At 45.0% G+C, this 22983-nt stretch overlaps 2 protein-coding genes, 2 long non-coding RNA genes and 1 gene segment (V, D, J or C); 1 reads left to right on the plus strand and 4 right to left on the minus strand.

Annotated features, from left to right (window-relative positions):
* Nucleotides 1-311: 311 nt before the first annotated feature.
* On the minus strand, nucleotides 312-977 carry LOC306829416 (Ig kappa-b4 chain C region-like). The segment is given in 2 exons: nucleotides 914-977; nucleotides 312-637 (listed from the first exon to the last, which is right to left on the minus strand).
* Nucleotides 978-3759: 2782 nt separating this feature from the next.
* Nucleotides 3760-5799, minus strand: LOC306829181. Its single transcript, XR_013779842.1, has 2 exons — nucleotides 4954-5799; nucleotides 3760-4265 (listed from the first exon to the last, which is right to left on the minus strand). It is a non-coding gene; the product is annotated as an uncharacterized lncRNA (long non-coding RNA).
* A 1874-nt stretch (nucleotides 5800-7673) lies between these two features.
* gsr (glutathione reductase) lies at nucleotides 7674-13208 on the minus strand. Of its 4 annotated transcripts, XM_079351980.1 has the most exons (13): nucleotides 13077-13208; nucleotides 12559-12730; nucleotides 11541-11567; nucleotides 11373-11461; nucleotides 10124-10193; nucleotides 9878-10025; nucleotides 9744-9798; nucleotides 9569-9668; nucleotides 9229-9483; nucleotides 8983-9094; nucleotides 8655-8786; nucleotides 8416-8549; nucleotides 7674-8304 (listed from the first exon to the last, which is right to left on the minus strand). In XM_079351980.1, exons 1-13 carry the CDS (start codon nucleotides 13133-13135, stop codon nucleotides 8155-8157), a joined length of 1503 nt encoding a protein of 500 aa, XP_079208106.1. In that variant the 5' UTR covers nucleotides 13136-13208; the 3' UTR covers nucleotides 7674-8154. The 4 variants fall into 4 exon arrangements, with proteins under 4 accessions (XP_079208106.1, XP_079208105.1, XP_079208107.1 ...); XM_079351979.1 differs by lacking the exon at nucleotides 13077-13208 and having other exon boundaries at nucleotides 12559-12849; XM_079351981.1 differs by lacking the exon at nucleotides 13077-13208 and having other exon boundaries at nucleotides 12567-12698.
* A 3085-nt stretch (nucleotides 13209-16293) lies between these two features.
* On the plus strand, nucleotides 16294-20793 carry znf518b (zinc finger protein 518B). The gene is made up of 3 exons (XM_079352329.1): nucleotides 16294-16430; nucleotides 17488-19621; nucleotides 19826-20793. The coding sequence occupies exons 2-3, from the start codon at nucleotides 17654-17656 to the stop codon at nucleotides 20249-20251; spliced, it is 2394 nt and encodes a 797-aa protein (XP_079208455.1). The 5' UTR covers nucleotides 16294-16430; nucleotides 17488-17653; the 3' UTR covers nucleotides 20252-20793.
* A 116-nt stretch (nucleotides 20794-20909) lies between these two features.
* On the minus strand, nucleotides 20910-22631 carry LOC306829327. The gene is made up of 3 exons (XR_013779856.1): nucleotides 21316-22631; nucleotides 21119-21209; nucleotides 20910-21085 (listed from the first exon to the last, which is right to left on the minus strand). It is a non-coding gene; the product is annotated as an uncharacterized lncRNA (long non-coding RNA).
* Nucleotides 22632-22983: the final 352 nt, after the last annotated feature.

The following is a 22983-nucleotide window of genomic DNA, read 5'->3' on the forward strand; positions in this document are numbered from 1 at the left end:
GTACTTTTTTTTCTCATATTTTAGATGTTCTTACCAAAGTCCTTTCAAAGACGGTCAACATGAGAAGACTGTGAACACTCTTACCCACTTATGACAGTATTAAGGAATGAAAGATATGCACACACAAAAAACACAGTTTGATTAAATGTTTATTCTTTTGCTCATTTTAAGAAAAAAATACGACAAAACAAAAGACGAGAAAGGTTCATGTTGAAACATAAAATTGGAGAGGGGGGAAAGAAACGGAGGGCAGTTTTAGAAGTGAAACAACGGCAAGGGGAAAACCAGCAGCAGAGTCCTGGTGAGACAGCTCAGGAACACTGGTCCCTCCTCAGCGTCTCTGAGACCAGCGTCTGGGAGCCCCCGGTGGCCTCACAGGTCACAGAGTCCAGCTTCCTCCACTGGTCTGCAGAGAGGCTCAGGGTGCTGCTCCAGCTGTAGAGAGCGTCCTGCTCCAGCACCGCAGGGCTCCTGCTCTGCTCCCAGCTGCTGCTGCTGCTGCTGCTGCCGTCCACCTTCCAGGCCAGACTCCAGTCCGAGGGGAAGCCCTTGTTGGCCAGGCACATGAGCGTGGCCTTCCCCTGCTGCAGCTCCTCACTGGAAGGGGGCAGAACCTTCAAGGTGGGAGGGGCTTCAACTGGGAGACACCAATCAGAACAGAGGACAGGAACCACACAGGTGTCAGTCAGACATGTCACACTTGGACACCTTTGCTGTTCAAAGTAGAGTTTCTCCTGCGAGGAGTTTCTGTCAGGTTTTTGTTTTTCATGCTTCAGCAGTCAGTCACACAGAGTTTCACTTCCCTCGGAAAAATCTGTCATGCAAATCAAACACTGAGACAATCATCATCGCAATGAGAGAGACCAGAAGATCATCAAATATATTCGCTGAAAAATCATCAAATCATTCCGACCTTCGAAATACACGTTTTTCTGACTCTCGTGTGGAAACAGAAACCGACTCTTCAGTGACGTCATCATCGGCCGAAGGAGATTTTCTACATTTTCATTCGACATTCTCACAACTTCATTTTGATCAATTTATTCAACGCGACAAAAATGAAATTACAGCCTTTTTCAGAGTGATCGTTGTGATGTATTATTTAAAATCAGAGAATCGTCTTGAACACACGTGAAGCTGGTGAACTGAATGTAAACGACCTGTTGAGTAAACCGGTCCTGAGATGGTTCAACGAGGACAAACACAAACAGGAAAACAAATATATAGTTTAAAAGGAATAAATGCTTCTTTGGATTGATCATAAAAAATAAATGATTACATTACACAGTTTAGAATTGAACAGAAACTTACCTCCAACATCCAGTCTGGTTCCTCCACCAAAAGTCCACCACAGTGATACAAACAGACTGAGCCGCCGTACAAAAACCTCTCACTGTTTCAGACACGCTCTCTGACTTCAACAGACTCAAACTACCCGCCCTCATGATGCAACTTCACCTTTATAATCACAACACTCATTTATTCTCTAACAAATAATTACTCTGGCTTCATTTATTGAAGATGCAGTTTTGTGTTTCTTTGAAAAACGTCAATCTTTTAAATTCATTTTAGTCTAAACACACAGAAAAAACATGAAAAAAAAAAGTAAGGGTCATTTTTTAGTGTTGCATGAAAAAAGTAAAGACACTCCTGACATGCAGGCGATTCATATTTGACTGACCTACAACATGCAGTCTGCATCCGACACCAATAATCCACCACAGTGAAACAAACAGGCTCACTGTAGAGACACGCTCTCTGACTTCAACACAAAGAATAAAGAAACAAAATCTGTTGTCTGCAAAACCTTTAAACTGTGGTTCAATATGCTTTTTTTCAATATGATCACTGTAAACAAATAAAATATAATAAATAACTAACTAGATAACTCTATACTGCCACCAAAGTCTGAACACACCAAATCTACAGGAATTAAACAACAAGGCCATCACACATATCGCACATGCAATATCCCTGGACATTAACCACCCATGAAAAAAATTTAAAAAATAAATAAATAAATCCAGAAGGAGACAACAAATAAACTAAACTAACTGAAAACTATACAAAGATTTAAAGACCATTCATTTTCAAAATGCCAGATTCTTCTTGAATATCTTCAATAATGATAAAAAATTAAGACATTTCGTTCTCCAGCAGCGTGAACCTGAGTTCATCTTCAAACAGTCATATTGAAAAACGTTGAAAATATTAAAAGACTAATCGTCAGATCAGCTCATTAACTGATTGAAACTTCTAATTTCCATAGAGAGCCTCTTTGCATGAGCGGCAGCACGCTCCAGTGCTCGTGGAGAGTTTAAAGTCCTGAGAGTTGAACACTGGAGGACTGACAGCTGTCCTTCATCACAACAGAAGACACAGAAATCCTCCTCGTCCTCCTCGTCAAAAACATGGCTCAGCTCTGCGTCCTCATCTGGACTCTCCTCCTCTGCTGCTGCTGCTTCACAGGTAAAGTCCAGAGAATCAAACTCCTCTCCTCTATGAACCTCCGTCTCTCTCTGAAATGAAGCCCACTAAACCCTGACGCTGCTTCATGTTTTTGTCTCTGTCTCCTCAGAGTCCAGAGGACAGGTCACAGTGACTCAGCCTGCAGCAGTGAGCTCTGCTCCGGGAGCCTCCGTCTCTATCTCATGTACAACCAATCAGAATGTAGATACTACGAACAGCAAACCTGACTTAGCCTGGTACCAACAGAGAGATGGAGGAACTCCTAAACTCCTCATTTACTATGCTAGCACTCGAGCATCAGGGACTCAAGGTCGTTTTACAGGCAGTGGATCACACCGGGCTTTCACTCTGACCATCAGTGGAGTCCAGACTGGAGATGCAGCAGTTTACTACTGTCAGAGTTATCACAGCGGAGGTGTGTTCACACAGTGAAAAAGCATCGTACAAAAACCTCCCTCAGTCAGACTGAACAGAAACCAGACTGACACACTTCACTGAGGACACACCAACACTACACTGTGACTGGTTTCCATCACCTCTATGTGCTGTATTACAAACAGCTGCACACAATAACTTATTCAATTTTAATAACGTCTTTTGTCATTATACATATCAAAAATGAACATTTGGCAGATATTTATTCATTTTAGTGTCAGATATTTTTGTTATTTTACTTTTATCTTACGGTATATATATTTTAATATTAGGTTTGTATTTATATCAAATTTGTTTTCCCCTCTAAATTAATTTGAATGAACCGTTGACCCTCTGGTTCCCAAGATAAGTCCCTTATAGACTGAGCTACTTCCACCACAAATATATATATAATAAAGCAGCTGCAAGGGATCTAAATCTGCGTCCTGCAGAGGAAAAGAACGACGTGTTGCATCAGGCTCTTTCACTCTTCTTAAAGCCAACTTAAGTCTTTGATCGTTTTTTGTTTTTTTTTAAACATCCCAACAGAACATGCAGAACAGGTTTGTTCTCACCAAGAGAGCTTTGCATGAACTTTCCATCATGTGTGTTTTAATGAACCACAGAGCAGGCGCTGAACAAACGGTCAGATTCAACGTTTTAACATCAGTTATCAGATTCAACTTCTAACTTCTTCAACAACAGATTGTGATGATTTGTGATTACTTGGAGGTTTTTCCATTGCTGTACTTTTTTTCTCATATTTTAGATGTTCTTACCAAAGTCCTTTCAAAGACGGTCAACATGAGAAGACTGTGAACACTCTTACCCACTTATGACAGTATTAAGGAATGAAAGATATGCACACACAAAAAACACAGTTTGATTAAATGTTTATTCTTTTGCTCATTTTAAGAAAAAAAAACGACAAAACGAAAGACGAGAAAGGTTCACGTTGAAACATAAAATTGGAGAGGAGGGAAAGAAACGGAGGGCAGTTTTAGAAGTGAAACAACGGCAAGGGGAAAACCAGCAGCAGAGTCCTGGTGAGACAGCTCAGGAACACTGGTCCCTCCTCAGCGTCTCTGAGACCAGCGTCTGGGAGCCCCCGGTGGCCTCACAGGTCACAGAGTCCAGCTTCCTCCACTGGTCTGCAGAGAGGCTCAGGGTGCTGCTCCAGCTGTAGAGAGCGTCCTGCTCCAGCACCGCAGGGCTCCTGCTCTGCTCCCAGCTGCTGCTGCTGCTGCTGCTGCCGTCCACCTTCCAGGCCAGACTCCAGTCCGAGGGGAAGCCCTTGTTGGCCAGGCACATGAGCGTGGCCTTCCCCTGCTGCAGCTCCTCACTGGAAGGGGGCAGAACCTTCAAGGTGGGAGGGGCTTCAACTGGGAGACACCAATCAGAACAGAGGACAGGAACCACACAGGTGTCAGTCAGACATATCACACTTGGACACCTTTGCTGTTCAAAGTAGAGTTTCTCCTGCGAGGAGTTTCTGTCAGGTTTTTGTTTTTCATGCTTCAGCAGTCAGTCACACAGAGTTTCACTTCCCTCGGAAAAATCTGTCATGCAAATCAACACTGAGACAATCATCATCGCAATGAGAGAGACCAGAAGATCATCAAATATATTCGCTGAAAAATCATCAAATCATTCCGACCTTCGAAATACACGTTTTTCTGACTCTCGTGTGGAAACAGAAACCGACTCTTCAGTGACGTCATCATCGGTCGAAGGAGATTTTCTACATTTTCATTCGACATTCTCACAACTTCATTTTGATCAATTTATTCAACGCGACAAAAATGAAATTACAGCCTTTTTCAGAGTTATCGTTGTGATGTGTTATTTAAAATCAGAGAATCGTCTTGAACACACGTGAAGCTGGTGAACTGAATGTAAACGACCTGTTGAGTAAACCGGTCCTGAGATGGTTCAACGAGGACAAACACAAACAGGAAAACAAATATATAGTTTAAAATGAATAAATGTTTCTTTGGATTGAGCATAAAAATGAAAAAAAAAAAAACATCATGATTACATTACACAGTTTAGAATTGAACAGAAACTTACCTCCAACATCCAGTCTGGTTCCTCCACCAAAAGTCCACCACAGTGATACAAACAGACTGAGCCGCCGTACAAAAACCTCTCACTGTTTCAGACACGCTCTCTGACTTCAACAGACTCAAACTACCCGCCCTCATGATGCAGCTTCACCTTTATAATCACAACACTCATTTATTCTCCAACAAATAATTACTCTGGCTTCATTTATTGAAGATGCAGTTTTGTGTTTCTTTGAAAAACGTCAATCTTTTAAATTCATTTTAGTCTAAACAAAAAAAAAAAAAGTAAGGGTCATTTTTTAGTGTTGCATGAAAAAAGAAAAGACACTCCTGACATGCAGGCGATTCATATTTGACTGACCTACAACATGCAGTCTGCATCCGACACCAATAATCCACCACAGTGAAACAAACAGGCTCACTGTAGAGACACGCTCTCTGACTTCAACACAAAGAATAAAGAAACAAAATCTGTTGTCTGCAAAACCTTTAAACTGTGGTTCAATATGCTTTTTTCAATATGATCACTGTAAACAAATAAAATATAATAAATAACTAACTAGATAACTCTATACTGCCACCAAAGTCTGAACACACCAAATCTACAGGAATTAAACAACAAGGCCATCACACATATCGCACATGCAATATCCCTGGACATTAACCACCCATGAAAAAAATTTAAAAAATAAATAAATAAATCCAGAAGGAGACAACAAATAAACTAAACTAACTGAAAACTATACAAAGATTTAAAGACCATTCATTTTCAAAATGCCAGATTCTTCTTGAATATCTTCAATAATGATAAAAAATTAAGACATTTCGTTCTCCAGCAGCGTGAACCTGAGTTCATCTTCAAACAGTCATATTGAAAAACGTTGAAAATATTAAAAGACTAATCGTCAGATCAGCTCATTAACTGATTGAAACTTCTAATTTCCATAGAGAGCCACTTTGCATGAGCGGCAGCACGCTCCAGTGCTCGTGGAGAGTTTAAAGTCCTGAGAGTTGAACACTGGAGGACTGACAGCTGTCCTTCATCACAACAGAAGACACAGAAGTCCTCCTCGTCCTCCTCCTCGTCAAAAACATGGCTCTGATCTGCGTCCTCATCTGGACTCTCCTCCTCTGCTGCTGCTGCTTCACAGGTAAAGTCCAGAGAATCAAACTCCTCTCCTCTATGAACCTCCGTCTCTCTCTGAAATGAAGCCCACTAAACCCTGACGCTGCTTCATGTTTTTGTCTCTGTCTCCTCAGAGTCCAGAGGACAGGTCACAGTGACTCAGCCTGCAGCAGTGAGCTCTGCTCCGGGAGCCTCCGTCTCCATCTCATGTACAACCAATCAGAATGTAGATACTACGAACAGCAAACCTGACTTAGCCTGGTACCAACAGAGAGATGGAGGAACTCCTAAACTGCTGATTTACTCTGGTAGCACTCGAGCATCAGGGACTCCAGGTCGTTTTACAGGCAGTGGATCACACCGGGCTTTCACTCTGACCATCAGTGGAGTCCAGACTGGAGATGCAGCAGTTTACTACTGTCAGAGTTATCACAGCGGAGGTGTGTTCACACAGTGAAAAAGCATCGTACAAAAACCTCCCTCAGTCAGACTGAACAGAAACCAGACTGACACACTTCACTGAGGACACACGCTCACAGATGTTAACAGCCACTGTTTAAAGAAGGATGAAATCCAAACATAGTAATACTAACTGTATATAAGGCAGGATGCAAAAAGTATACAAGAGCCACCCTGCACTTCCTGTGTTTTTATTTGCTTCTATAAAGAGTTCACAACAGGGCCCAAAAGTCCCGGTCTGGTTTGGTTCAGTCCAGCTTGTTAGGGTTTGATGCAGTAAACCCTGATGGCGTTTGCATTTCAACAGCCAATCGTACATCACTAAATCACAGCCAACACATGTGAGACAGTAAAGATAAAATAACATCTGTGAAGGTCTGCATCGTCGAGGTCGTCCAAAAAAACCCCAAAACAACCCTTTCCAAGTTTTGTGTTGTGTCCTTTATTACAGCTGTTGGACAGGAAGTGAAGATGTTTCTTTCCACCAATCAACAGCCTGCAGTGTTGTGGCGTCACAACAAAAGTAGGACGGTCCAGATTAGTTATTTTGTTACCGTTCAGAACTTTTGACAGTAGAAACACCATTAAATTCGCTTGGTGGTCGCCCCCCTCTCTTACTCTCTTACTCCTCTGTCGCCCCCCAGTGGTGAAAAATAAATCCAAACTCCATTCGATCCACAGAGCCCATTTGCACCTTTAAGAAAAAGCGAAAGACCCAGATCCTTCTGAACACCACCAACCTTAAAAAGTAGACAGACTCCTTTCTGGATCCCTAAAAGATGACAGTCTGTGGCGTCTGTGGTGTTATAAAAGGTGCTTTGCTGCCCTCCGCTGGCCGAATGAGGGAAATGATACTGATAGAATTACAAAACACTGATTGCCAATTATAATTTCTATTCATCAAATGTAAGATCAAACGCTTTAAAGCAAGATGAATGAAACATACAGGAAGACGTATCGTTTGAAAGATCGTAAGAACTCATTCAAGACAGGATCCTGCTTCATGTTTAATCTGTGCTGCTTAAAGGGAAACAGTCAGGGGGATGCAGACTAGATCATAGCTCCCTCTCTCTCTGAATATGAGGTGTAGTACAGGTGTTCTCCACGCTTGACTTGAATCATGAGAAGGAGTCAGGACGTAAGAAAAGACTGCAGGTTTATTTAATCTTAGAACAGTACAGTTTCTTTGTTAGGACCTTCCTTTGGTAGTTAATAACGGCGCATGAAGGAGAAGCAGTGTTCGGGATAGCCATCCAACAAACGAACACGTAGACGAGGACAAGACGGTCTTCGGACTTCCTGTTGCAATCACGCCACAAAAAAGTACCTGCAGATCAATCACTTCCATTTCACAAGCATTAGCAATGATTCATCATCGGGATATTCAATCAATAAATCAAGACCCACAGTACAGTTTCAGATAATTCAGTCTTGGTCCATAAAAAGGAAAAAACACTGCGCACAAAGAAGGTCACTAAATGAGATCAAAATGGAAGTTTGTAGATTCAGAAAGCGAGTGGAGTCAAGCTGGAGCGGAGGAGCGGCCGCGTCCCCGTGCGCTGCTCTGCTGCCCGTGTGTGAAGAAGAAGAAGAAGCAGGGGGGAGCGTGTTCGGCTCGGGTTAGCGCATGGTCACAAACTCCTCAGACGAGGTGGGGTGGATGGCGACAGTCTTGTCAAAGTCCGCTTTGGTGGCGCCCATTTTGATGGCCACGGAGAAGCCCTGCAGCATCTCGTCGCAGCCCAAGCCCTGCATGTGGAGGCCGACCACCTGAAGAGAAGAGCTCACGTTTAGAAAAAACCACATCAGGCGTTTGTGAGCGTCCTCGGCGGGAGCGCTCGTACGAATAACGGCGAGCAGCACGTGAGAGACGACTCCTACCTTCTCCTCTTTGCCCACACACACCAGCTTCATGACGCACTGACTCTTCCTGCTGGTGATGGCGTGGTACATGGGAGTGAAAGAAGTCCTGTAGACCTTCACGTTCTCCTTCCCTCGAGATTTGATGGCCTCCTCTGTGACGAAAAGGTCAAGCAAACACATTGCAAAAGGGCAAAAAAAAAAAAAAAGGGAAAAAGTGACTGAGTGGAAGGTTCTGGATGAAGAAGAGCATTACCAACCCTCTGTGAGACCCACTGTTCCGATGGGTGGGTGGCTGAACACCACTGTGGGGATACAGGAGTAGTCCAGCTTGGAGTCCTTCTTGCCCTCAAACAGTCTGTGGGCCAGCTTCCTGCCTGCTGCTATGGCAACTAACCACACAAACAACATCATTATAGTGTGCACATCTTCAGCTTCCTCACGTCTCACTAAAAACACGAATTGTATTTTCAGTGCGATTGTTTAAGGTAACTCTGCCACCTAGTGTTTAAAACAGGTACTGCAGGTCAGAACATCTCAAAAAAGGTGTCTTCCTCCGTGGAGCACTTGTGAAGGTGCGACTCGTACCAGGCGTGAGAAGAGCTCTGCCACAAACGTCCCCGACGGCGTAGATCCCTGGTCGGCTCGTGTTCTGAAACTCATCCACCACGATGTGGCCTTTCTCATCCGTGTCCAAACCCTGCAGAGAACAGAGAGACACACGTGACCTTCATGATCCTGTGGCCTGCTTCTTTTCTGGTTTGGATTCTGTCAATTTCAGTTAGAAAAATTATTGTTGGACATCTGAGTTATTGTTTCAAACAACAACTTTACCATCTCCCCGATGTTCAGCCCGGAGGTGTTGGGCTGCCTGCCGATGGCCCACAGGAGACAGTCCACCTCCTGGATGGTTCTGACCTTCTCCTCTTCGTTCTTCTTCTCCGGATCCTTGGTGACGAGCGTCACCTGCAGCCCTCTGTCCGTTTTACACACAGACTTCACCTGAGAGTTCTTCCACAGGTCCACGCCCGAGTTCTGCAGCTCTTTGGTGCAGTTTGTGCTGATGAGGCTGTCGAAGTTCCTCAAGACCTGCAGAGAGGGGAGAACACTGACACGTCACTCGTCTTTAAAAGCCGTCATGCAGCAGGTGCTGAGGTTCTGTGTGTGGTCTCACTCCTGTCTGCCGGATGATGAGGGACGTTTTGGACCCCAGGGTGGATAGGATGCCCGCCAACTCCACCGCAATATACCCCGCCCCCACGATCACGCTGCGCCTGTTTGGAGACTCAACACTTTAATCACAGGACAAACCCGTCCACGTGCTCCACGAGTTTTTATTATCTGCTCACTTTGGGAGAGTTTCAAGCTCGAAGAAGCCATCGCTGGTCACGCCGAGATTCGCCCCTGAATGATGAAATGAGGAGACGTGACCGTCAGACTTTATTTGATTCAGTAAAAACAAGCTGCGTGTGACGTGACTAACCTGGAACTTCAGCTTCACTCAGGACAGAAGGCTGCCCTCCGGTGGCGATGAGGATGTGCGGCGCCGTGTACTTCCTTCCGTTGACCTCCACGGTGGGCTCGGGGTCGTTCGTAAAGCGGGCGTGGCCTTGAATGGTCTGGATTTTAGCCTGAGACGGAGCACATGTTGCTTTGTCAGGTCACGTTAGAGAATCAAAGAATCAAAAGAGGCGCTCTGACGTCAGAGACGAGGTCGACGTGAACTCACTTTGTCGAGATTGTTGCGATAAATGCGATTGAGGTGCCCGACGTAGGCGTCTCTTTTGGCCTTCAGCGCTCTGCAGAAAGAAGAATATGGGACCTTTAAAACCGACACACGTCCAGAGAAAGTCCAGCAGGACTTTTGGACCAACATGATAACCTTCTTCTTCGCTGGTTTTTTAATCAGCGTCGGCACATTGTTTCCACAGCTCAGACAGAGGCCGTCGTTCATGCGTGCACTTCCTCCTGACGCTCATCACAACGTAGCACAAAGCTGCAGCCAGACTACAAACCACCTCCTCCAACACACCCACTGGATTCACATGAACATGTGTGTGTGATCTCTACCCGCAGCTCGGTCCAGAACCAGAAGGCGGGTTCTGCTTTAGTCTGGAGGTTATTTCGAGGGATGAGTTAGTGATGAGCTCGTAGGGGGGTCAGGACCCTCAAAAAGCTTTCAAAGTGATCACCAGAGTTTAAAAACCAAACCTAAAAGGGACTGGGAGGCAGGGAAGGCTGGACCTGGATGAGTCGGGCTGCTGGACTTTGATTGGTTCGTGTCATGTGAGACAGAATGAATCAGCGGTTCTCAACACCTTCCAAAACTAAAGAGCTGATCGTGGACTTCAGGGAACGAAGACGACTTGAAGACGGTCCAACACGTCTCTCGGGACCGCTGCTCGGCTGACGAAGGAACAGCACGCGGCTCTACTTCTTAAACACTCTTTAGTTTTTCACCACGGAGACACGGACAGCTCTCCGTTAGTGATGTCATCACTGAGTGCGTGCAGCTGCAGGAGACGGCAGGACTTTGTTTGTCACATAGACTTCTTGTTCCAGGAAGTCTTTATCAGTCCGGTCTGGAATAAAATGTAAATAAAATCCCGCTAACAGCTGATTGGTCGGCGATATAAACACTCAATGAGTTCCATTCATGCCGCCGCACCTCGATCTCTCTGCCCTGATGCAGCTCAGTGATTAATGGACTTCCTCCTGTTGCACACAGACACTCCTTCCTGGCTTATCTTTAACGTTCACCTTCAACGACCTACAAACGGGGGACAAAGACGCCGACCGAAGTGTCGGCTTCGTGTTTCCGTTCACGCAGAAGAAGCGTGCTGAAGGTGGGAGGGGGGAACAAAAAGACGAGGCAGACTGGAGAAGAAGTGACACGGATCAGTTTTCAGGAAGTCACACACAAACAGGTTTCAACACGGAGCGCTGCAGTTGCACAAACAGGCGTAGGTGATACTCACTCCCAACTGAAGCGTACACTCTCCACGTCGTAGCCGTAATCACCGTGATCGTGCAGATACTCGGCGTGCACTGCAGCATTCCACATGACCTGCGAGGAGAGACACGAGGACGGTTCACACACGGACTGAGTGTCTCTCAGAAACGTAAACAACAGAAAGCGGCGGTACCTTCTTGGGGACGCAGCCGACATTGACCTGAGAGAAACACACAAACAGAGCAGATTAGCTAACGGGCAAGATCAACCAATAAGATTCAAGCACATGTCAAGTTTGAAAGAAAAACCTGAGAGGACTGAACGAACACTAACTGCAGAGTGACTCAAGAACAAAGTTTGTTTGTTTGTTCTTGAGTCAGTCCGGCGCCGCAGCCTTCAACAGACCCACGCTGTGTTTGTGCAAGCTAACCAGGAAGTGACAACTCTGATACTTCCTTCTACTCTGGATTTCATATTATACTGTGTGTTTCAATTTCCCAGTTCGGGAACAATATCGTAAATCAATCCATCAATCTACCCGACCACATGGACCCTTCTGAGCTTCACCGTGTAGCCTGATGGATATCAGCAGGGTCAACTCGACCCGCCTCGGGACCCCACCACGATAACTCACAACCCAAATATTTATCAACCAATCGGATTCATTTAACAATAAAGAAACAATTGTTTATTTTGGACCTCAGACAGTAAAAAAACATGTGCCAGAAACTGAAGAAAAAAATAAAACTAAACCACTCTTTAGGGTCCCGACCCACCTCTTGAGAACCAGCGCCATCCAACATAAAGTCAATGTAAGAGAAAATGAACTCACTATCACAGCTGTGCTGAATAAAGACAGCTGACCCAGTCTTTCGAGGTAAATAAATCTAAAGTTACATTTTCTTACTTCCTCATATCTCACAACATTTGTGTAATTTTATCTTCCTCTCTGTGGTATCAAAAGCTTTATACCATTCAGTCAAAGATGTAAACATCAAACTCAACATAGGTGTGTTTCAGCTGTGCACAGGCGCTCTACATTTCCAATGTTTGTTGGAAACGCACAAAAAAAACTTCCACAAAAGGAGTCCGGAGGTTTCGCAGTGAACCTGGACACCGACATGTGTGCTGAAGCTGCAGAGAGGACAGAGGAGAGGATAACAGTGGAGGAGGGGGAGGGAGAGGGGGGGTTGGTTTGTCTTTTTACTCACGCAGGTACCTCCGAGTTTGTGACTCTCGATGACAGCGGTGGATGCACCGAGCTCCGACGCCCTCCGAGCCCCGGCCAGACCTCCAGACCCTCCGCCGATCACCAGGAAGTCGAACCGGGTTGTGTCTGTGGAAGTCGGACCCGAAGCCATGCTCCTGCGGATTACTGCGTGTCTGCGAAAAGACGAGAAAAGTTGCTTTCTACGGATCAGGCAGCAGGAGGCTTGGCTTAATATTGCCATAACCAGGAAGCTCGCAGGCAGGCGTGTGTCCGACAGAACGGCAAATGGGAGGGTCAAGTGAAAGCCAATGCTGTGTCATTGTGAATTGCAACAATGGTGTGCAAATCCCAGAAAGTGTTTTCACAATAGTGGTGATCATGGTGATCCTCACATAGTATGGCAGTTACAATAACAGGTTAATGAGAGCAAATACAGAGACAAAAATTAAACTGGATTAAATTTAAAAAAAAAGTAACATATTAAATGTAAACATTATGACAGTGGAGTGTATTACCCACCTGGATGAAGCATGTGAGCCTGCAGCATGAAGCAGCCTGCAGACCCGGATGTACAGCATGTTTTCACTCCTGTCAGCCTGTGGACTCCTGTGGTTTGTTTTTGTTGGGTTAAAAAACAAAATCTGTTTTGGTTTTGGGTTAAACTTCAAAATCCCATGTAAACACTTCCTGTGTCACTGGATGAACTCACAACCCACCAACACCTGCATGAGTGTGTGCTCTGACTTTATCCCGATAATATGCACGGATAATGGAGTTTATTTAAAGCAAGCTAATTGCTACAAAACCACTTTAAAAGGGATATCCCATTACAATATCATTCACATATTAATTTCTATACGATACGGATAATCACGTGACCTATTAAGCGTGTTCTTGCTCATCGTAGTTACCCCCGTTCAATTTATCTATAGCGGATTTCATTTTTAGCTATGGTGTCGTAACCATCTAAAAGAGACTGACCACGAGCTACGTGAGTGTGAAAAGACTACATATGCTCATGTGGAAGACACAAGTTGGTGAGATATCAAGAAATATTAAGAAAAACACGGTTTATTCGCGATTCCGGGTCAAACGACTGTATTACCCATAATCCTAGAGTGTTACAGTGACGTCCCTGATTGGTGGAGCTCCCTGTTACCATGGAAATGTTAACTGCCCCCCCGGCGACCCACCTGTCGGCTTCTACAACTGAAGATAAAAAAAGTTCAACATACTTGAAAAAAAAAAAACACAATTTAAATATATAGCGACATTATTATTAACATTATAAACACTAACATAAAGATAGATGTAAAACATAAGTTTCATGTACGTTAGCTCACTAAACTAAACCGTTAGTTAGAATCGCAGTGGATTGTGGGATGCGTAGTTCCTTCCCGTGAATAAAAAAAAAAAAAAAAGATGTATACATTGTCTTGTACCTTTGCTTTTTTTCTCAGTTTTTGTCCCGAATCAAATATTTCATGGTTATGAGTATCTTGTTAGTTAGTGGGTGGGTTTGTTTCCAGGATTAAAAATATTGATTAAAGGACTTTCTGAACGGAGAAATGTACTTCCGGTAAAGTGGGCGGACACGGTTTAGCTTTAGCTGCTTCTTCTTCAAAATTTGTTGGCGGTTGGCAAACAAGGAATTGGCGCATTTCTGCCACCTACTGGTAAAGACAATATCTAACGTTAACAAAACTGAAATAACAAAATAAATAATATTCTAAAGAAAAATGAAATAAAACTTTTTTTCAATCAATTTAGTTTTTCTAAGGTCCTGAAATAAAATCCTACAGTCTTAATTTTCTGAAACTTTTTTTTTAGAATAGGCCTATCTATTGAATCCAAACGTACTTTATTTTCTTGACATGTTCCACTGTTTACTCTTATGTTTTCCTATTTTGAACAATGTGTTATTTAATCCAGTGTCTCCAAATTTTCATTTCTAAATGTCATTTTTAATCTCTCCTATTTGTATCTTGCACTTCTCATTTCACCAGTCTACGTTTGGATTCTGTAAAACCGTTGAAGTGTATTATAACACAGTGGGATATGAACAATTGTGTGAATTGTAACTGTGCTGCTAAAATGTGTTCTCAAGGAAGAGCCTGGAGTAAACAAGTGTTGACCCTTAGGGCACACAGGAAGAGATAACAAAAGTCAACCCTGCATGGAATTGTAAATCCTAAGGCCATAAGCCCAGAATATCCACAAAGAGGGTAATATTTGTTGACCTAAGTCCGAATAAGGTTGTAAATTTTCTTTTGTTGCTTTGACCAATGCTGTATAAATATAGTGTCTTTCTTTGTTCATGAGGGATCACAACTGGCTGGCACCTCCCAGGTACCATGGCTAACCTGGATTGATGCTGTTTGTTGACTTTGCCAATAAATTTCTTATATTACAAGCAAGTCAGTGTCAGCGGATATTTCTTCTTCATCTACACATCATCATCATCATCATCAAGGACTTGAGAAAATACACCACCCCTTCCTTTCTTCCTCCCACATGCTTCTTTTGTCACCTTTCCTTCAGTCTCTGTTTGATGATACTTTCTTACTTCTGTTTCACTGATGCTCATCGTGAAATCCATTTAAATATTTTGTGGCACCTCATTTGGCAACTTGTCTGCTAATTTATTTTCTTTTATGCCTATATGTGCAGGTTCCCATAATGAACGTCACTTCAATTCTGGATGGTGTTTGTTAGATTTCTGAATGTCTGCTGTCTGAATGAGTGCTGAACTTGAATCTTAACAAAAGACTGATCTCAGTGCTGTTGTATCCTCTCTCCTATGTACTGCTGATAACACCAAACTTTGGAATCAGCTTTGTTGGCCAAGTCACACAAACACACACACAGACACACACCAGTTTAAAACCAATCTTAATAATCCTGTATGTGCGGCTTTCAAAGCAGTTCTGTCTGCCGCCCACTCACCTCAAATTAAACCCCTCCCAACATTAAAAACTTTCTTTTATGTATTCATAGTTTTCTGAAAATGCAGCTTGTGTAATCCTCTCATCAAACCCCAAAAACCCTTAGTGATTTTCCACTTTAAGATGAAACAGTTTAATTTGACATCACTCCCAACTATTTTCTTTGTAAAAAACATTGTTTTAGTTTTCTCTACTGAAAACCTAAAACCCCATTTATAGGACCTCTCCTCTACTTTTCTAATTTATAATGAATTCAAAATGTCCTCCCCCTGTCAAAATCACAACATCGTCTACAAAAAGTGAAAACCCTGTCTGCTCTCTATTTCTTTAAATATATTATTTATAATTATGTATTATATATTATAATATTATAAAGGGTTTATAAGTTCTTTTCTATTTTTACCTGTATTAATCTATCTTGTAAAAAAGTTCTTCTCTATCTATAAATCCTTCTTTTGACTCCTAATTTATAAAGTTTGATTAACAATTATATTATACTTCTCAGGTGTATATGTGTTTCAATGTGCTGCTGACAAAATCAAACTGAATAAGAGAAATTCGAGTTTCCGATTAAGACTTTCAGATTAAGACCTAACTCTTGAACAGAAAAGAAAAAAACACGAGTATTTTCTGTAGCTTCCACTAACAACACAAGACCAGTGTGATACGTAATTAATGCATTCACAATAAACATGCGTAGATAAAGTCTACGGGGGAAAACGAACAAACACGAATCGTTGATTTGATTTGGGACTCTTATTTTGAAGGCGAGATCAGTCCGTTCACCGGAAGTTCCAGCTAGCTGAATATTGCTAATGCCTAGCTTGAGGGTGAAAAAGCGGGTCGGATGAGCGTGTAAACAAGAAAGGATTTATTGACACTAAAACATGCAACGGACTAACACGCCGCCACACAGCTCCTGAGTACGGTACGTGTGCTGGTTCTGACCGGGTTTTTAGGATACACCGCGGTCTCTGGACCCCCTCCCGTTATTGCTGTTTTCTTGTGTTTTGGACACGAACCGGGTACAGGAACAAAAACCGACGACTGCATGTCAATTAAATAACCGAGTGGGGTATTTTTCTAGTGTTGAAATCCGTTTTAAAGGGTAGTAGGATCTTTATGGGCCCTTGATGAATATCGGCTCTCACACCAGGGGCGAGTCCAGAGTCTTGGGGGGTCCTGGGGGGCCTCTCATGTACAAAACACACACACACACACACACAAACACACAAACACACACACACATGCTGCAGCTCTGCAAGCCGACCTGATGTTAAACATTGAAGATCAACCAGGTGTCTCCCTCATAGAAAAGGCCTCTGAAATCCTCCTGACCCGGGTCTCATTTAGAACCAGGTCTCACTTAGAACCAGGGCTTTCAATAAACTCACCAGCCGACATGGCTAGTAGATTTTTGAAGCTACCAGCCAGCCAGAACTTTATTTTGGACCTCAGACACAAAGCATGTACTGAGGCTATCCTAACAATATATTAAACATTCATACATGTGAGTGTTATTCTTTGTCCATGACAGTCTGACAAACATCTCACACACTCTTTCCTATGATGGGAATTATTCTGATTACAAACAAGCTCATGTTATCGAATTGTTGGAGTCTTTGTGTTGCTGGTGTGATAATTTAGTTCGACTCCCAAGCAATGCGATTCTCGCCAGCCAATAGGAAGGTGGCCCCGCCCCCCATGACACAATTTTCGCAGCGAGAGCAAAAAAGAAAAACGTTTCGAGAGGAATTTTTTTTTTCTTCTTTAGAGAACATATTTTTACACTGATAGCAAAAAATATAGATTTGAGAGTAAAACATATTACAAAATATTGTTATTTTTTGCTATTGGCATAACACTTTTTTTATCTCTCAGGTCATTTAATTTCTCGCTTGTAATAAAGAAATAATAAACAAATCTAACGCCATACATTTAAAAAATAATTTAAAGTGTTTATTTTTGTCTCATGTTTTCCGCAGGAAGACGTCACCCGCTCTCACGTCACACCCCAGCAGCTCTGAGGGGACGAACCCCGGACGCCAGCTTGTAATGAACGCTGAATCCGATGTGTAACTGCAGCTTTTAAACGTTGTGGACCGACTGGCTTGTGACCAGCAGACGACGACGACGACGCCGCCCGACGCCATGAAGCCTGCCAGCTATCAAAGCGCGCCGCCGCCTGTGAAAGTCGGACTCTCCAGTTTGCCTTTAACGACTTCAGATGTCATGTGTTGTGACAAGTGCGAGTTCGCCACCACAGATCCTGCTGTTTTCAAGAAGCACCGGATGGAGCACGTGGGGATGAGGTTTTACTGTTTTTACTGCAACAAGGTGTCGTTCAGCGAGGCCGAGTTAACCGCTCACGTGAAGCTGCACACCACGAGGTATCAGTTCCAGTGTCCTCACTGCGGACAGGGCTACATGAGGAGGCTGTGCCTGGTCAAGCACATCGAGCGTCTGCACAGTGACAGTATTAGTCAAGGAGCTGCTAAACCTGGCGCAACAAAAAACTCACATGTTCCCGTCTCCAGTGCGGGCGTGCCATCTGCTGTGACATCATCCCTGCGACCTGCTGTCAGGGTCACGGTGCCCAAACCGAGCGCGCCCGCTGTCAGGCCGGACCAACAAAAGTGGAAAACACTGGAACACAAAACATCGAACGTCATGAACAGTAAGACGGAAATGCCGCCGCCTTTGAATGGACTCATTCAGCAGAGCAGGGCGCTGACGGTTCCCCTCCCAGAGGAAGTCAACATCCCCGCCGGCTGTTTGGTCGAGCTCGTGGAGGTCAGGACCGTCAACGGAACCAAGGAGCTCAAACTGAGGCTCGTCTCTCAGCAAGAAAACGAGTCGGTAATAAAAGACGCGAGGTCGACGGCGTGTGCGAACACCGCGCCTGGGAAGCCTTTATCCACTTCGTGTAATCCTCCAAACACGGGGAAGTGCGTGAATTTGGCGAAGGTCAACAGGAAACATTACGATATGAAGGACGCGAGCGCGGAGCCTCCTGCCGTCGCCTCGGTTAACGTTTACAACAATCTGCAGAAAATCAAAGAAAAAAATGGACTCAAGAGAGGATCGGAAGAAATCATCGACCTGGACGGTAACAACGCCACGCCGAAGAAGGTTTCAAAAGGAGTCTTTAGTTTTGTGAGAGAGGGCAACAGTGGGGTCAGAGTTACACAGAGAGAACCTGTGAAGCTAAGTGTAGCTCCGCCCACTCTCACCAACACCTGGACTCCCAACACGTTACCCGGCAACCTGCAGACTGAAAACACGGCAGCCAATCAGAGAACGAGTCAGCAGTCCAAGAGCTGCCAGCAACAGAGGGCGAGGGACTTAAAAAGTGTTCCTCGTGACGTGCCGTCGGGGGTCAAGCTGGAACCCGGAGTCCGCCTCAACAACATCGCGGCCTCGATCATGAAGAAAGAGGCAGGGGGGTCAAACCAGCCGGATCCAAAGTCCTCTCCTCCATCCTCGCGTGCGTCCTCACTGTCAGTTCTCAAACTGAAACCTCCGGGGATTTCAGTTAGTACGGTAAAAGTTTCAAGACTCAAGGCCAAAAGTGGGCCCTCACAGGTGAACTCACCTGAGCCGTCTAAAGGAAAATACCCGAAACTGTCAGCGTGGACGCACGTAGCGAGAGAAAGAAACGATAAAAACAGCAAGAGGGAGGAGCCGGAAGCGGAGAGCTTTCCGGTCATCTCGTCCGTGTTCTCGTTGAGTCAACAGCCGGAGGACGTGCAAGGCTCCATTCAGCCGCTGGTGATGGCTGCTCTGCGCGGCATCGCCATCAACAACAGTTCTGGCACCGCAACCCGAGACGACGACAACATGGCGACAAACGGCGCAGAGCTGGTGAAGGAGCTGCCAACGCCGGGCCGCTCTGAGGCTCAGGCGCCCGAACGGAAAGGATCCTTAACCTGCGTGGAATCCGTTAAAGAAGAGAAGCTCGATAAGGGAATTCAGCCCCCTCCCGCGTTCAACCCCGTCCACGTCAAGGAGGAAGAAAACGACTGCAAGCCGCCGCGCAACGACAAAGAAAGCCAAGCTCCTGATGTCAAAACTCCCGTAGATCAGAAGCCCGTTTCTAAAGTAGACGTGGAAGCGTCGGCGAGCGCAAGGGCGAGCGCAGAGTCGAGTGCAGAGGCGAGGGCAGAGACGAGTGGAGAGGCGAGCGCAAAGACGAGTGCAAAGGCGAGCGCAAAGGCGAGCGCAGAGGCGAGGGCAGAGACGAGTGGAGAGGCGAGCGCAAAGACGAGTGCAAAGGCGAGCGCAGAGGCGAGCGCAGAGTCGAGTGGAGAGGCGAGGGCAAAGGCGAGCGCAGAGGCTTCGCGGCAGCCTGTGGAAAGAACGGAGCACGACGTCTACTCAAAGTTCCTCACGGTGTCTCTGGAAAGGCTCCAAGTGGGCGCGTGGAAGAAGAACAGGAAGGGGCTGAAACTGCGATTATCAAAATGCAAGACTCGGGGACCTCTAGGCAGTCTGACTGCCTGCACGGTTATTTACCCGATGCCGCTGAAGGACGACCAGCCGGTGAAACGACCAGCACCCAACCAGCCTGTGGTGGTGCTGAATCATCCCAGGCCCCGGGCTCCCGTCCTGGCGGCCCGGGCGGACGCTTTATCAGACACGGGCGCCTCCACGGTGGCCCCTAAGTGCCAAATCTTAAAAATGAGACTGAGTAAAGTGATGGGGCAGAAGTACGAGGTGATGGGCTGCACGGTTGGAGTCTTTTCATGAATGTACCGACGTGATAAAGACTCGTATTACAAACGGGACACGTTGACTTTAAATACACTCAATATTAATGCTGATATTTTTCCTTAAAAGAGCGTCTAAAAGTCCCAAGAAATGGACGTCTGAGTGTGACTGACTTTAAATGTGTGTGTTATTTATATGAGCGTGGGATGCAGAGTATTCAGGCGGGGGACGTCTGCTGTGTGAGACCGCCGCCGTTAACGTAGTGTTGCAGGGAGGACCAAGTCGACGCGTCATGCATGCGAACAGTATTTATTTAATTGTGCATCAGTGAGGCGGCACGCTTCCTCCAGACCCTCGAAAGACACGAGAGGAAGTCAAGATAAACACAACACTGACTCAGCTGCTTTTCTCACCTTTCTTCTGATTAATTCGATGAACGGTCGAGTGGGAAGGGAAGGAGAACACGAGGACCAGAACGATGTGAGATTTTAAATATCAGGATCATCTCGCCCGTTGTCTTTGTACGTCGTTTCATCAGCGGCGAAACGATTTAGAGAAACGTTAGTTGTGTCGATCCCTCCGATGCAAAAACGTGAGGGAAAGACGAGATGACGTCAACGCTTGTAGTCTGTATAGCGCCCTCTGCTGGTGTCAAATTAAATGCTTTTTCATTGGTGAATAAATCGAGTAAAAGTAAAGATAAAATTAGCAGATAATCGGACACTGATAGTTTCTGGATTTGCTTAAATTAGCTGATTAATCGGGCGAGCTCCAGAAAACACATTTCCAAAGAGTTCCATTTCTCGTTACACACAACGCTCACGAGTCTTTGAATGTCCCCGCTGTTAGGAGACGTGAGTCAGACGCCGCGTCCTAAAAGTCAGGACAGTTTCTCGTCCCTGGAACCCGCTCGGCACATCTTCAGTCAGAAGCTCCCCGGAGAACTGGCTGTTCTCTAATGACGTGCGTGTCAGCGGTGTGGCGGCGCGGCGGCGCTCTCTAACCTGTTCTCTAATGACGTGCGTGTCAGCGGTGTGGCGGCGCTCTCTAACCTGTTCTTTTAATGATGTGTGTGTAAGCGGTGTGGCGGTGCGTTCAGGTACAGGACACACGCAGAGAGAGGTGAGAGACAATCAGTGAGTGGATCAGTCTGAGTGTGTACCGAGTGCCTCTGTGTCCCTCATCAGTATTGATTGCTCTGCTGACCAACTCGACGGATTCGACCTCGGCAGCTCTCGTCGCACCGCTCGCCAGTTTTTGATTCTGTGGGGCAACGACTCGAAGATGGCGAGAGTATTTTATGTAGAGCTGTTAGCACGAATGAGTTGTTATCCTATTAACTGTTATATTGAACGAAGGTGAATGCTTTCATTTGTTTTCAATCGTAGTTGTTAGTTTGTCCCTTCAGGCTGCCCGTAGATCGTGGTCCTCAGTGTCTCAGCTGAGTCTTTGAATGTCTCATTTCACTTTAACAAACTGTCAGCTGACGAGTGCAGAGTCAGATCCACCTGATGACATCACACGTTGACCTTCAGTACGGTTCGTGATTCCCAATCCTGTCTCTGGGCTGAACTTCGTTTCCTAACCTTAGAAGGACCATACTTTATTTCAAAATAAAAGCACACGGTGAACTAAAGACAATACAAACATTCAAAAGAAAAGGCTGAGAATTTGGATTTTTTCAAACGCGTGATTAAAACGCGAATCATCGTAATTAACTATCTAGATTTAGCGATTAATTGTGATTTTAAAAAAAAAATGTTTTTTTTTTCACAGTGACTTTTTAGTTCAGTCTCCTGTAAATCTCGTGTTGAGGATGATCTATGAGTTCTATTTATTATTGTTTGTTCACCACAGTTTGTGTTTCCATGTCTTAACACTTCTGCTGACACTAACTCCAGCGCGTGCCATACAGTTTCCTCTCTGTGATGTCACACCTTTAGCGTTTATCCTGTTAGCGGGAGAAGCTAACGCTCCCTAAACAACGATGCACTTTGGACGGGTCGAAGGATAAAGTGACGAGTGCCACACTCCTCTGCAGACGACCTGACGACGCCTGTGCAGTCTTTGTTGATCATGTAGTCATGATGTATATGACTCTAGACCCGTGACGATGATAGTAGGACTTTTATTGTGTAAATACGTTGACTGTATATAAGTGTGTTCAGAGCAGCTGCTGACAGCTGCTGCCGTGCGCTCTCTGTTGTAAAAGATCTTTAAAAATGTTTAAAGGCGTGAGCGCTCGTCCTGCTCCGTGTCCCGCTTTGCCTCTTGTTTAATATGTTACTGTTCAGAGTGGTTTTTTTTGTTGTCTCTGTTGTAATCCATGTGCTCCATGCTTTTATAAAACTATAGTATTGTATACTATTGTGCAACAAAACTCTTTTTTTTTTTTTTTTATTAAAACAAAGTAAACTTACCAGCAGCTGTTCGTCATTTACTGTTCATCATGACTCGTCTCTGGAAGTGCCTGGGTGTCTGTAGCTTTAAATATGTAAATGAGCTGTGTCTGACCACGCCCCCTCTCTGAAAGGTGAACTCGGGTGTACTCGCTGCTTTCTGGCTCCATGTCCTATTGTTTACGGTGAGAAGGCAGACTCAGAGGGCAGAACAAACACCTAGCTGTGGGAGGGTCACCCACCTGGGGGAGGGGCTACTGCCCTTTGTGATGTCACAAAGGGAGAATCTCCAAACGGCCTGTTTGAGCACACATTTTCTGTAAAGTGGAGCAGGCAGAAGACGGAGAGGATGGACTTTTCTCATCATGGGGG

The sequence above is a fragment of the Symphodus melops genome, assembly GCF_947650265.1.
Source record: "Symphodus melops genome assembly, chromosome: 9".
Lineage (NCBI taxonomy): Eukaryota > Metazoa > Chordata > Actinopteri > Labriformes > Labridae > Symphodus > Symphodus melops.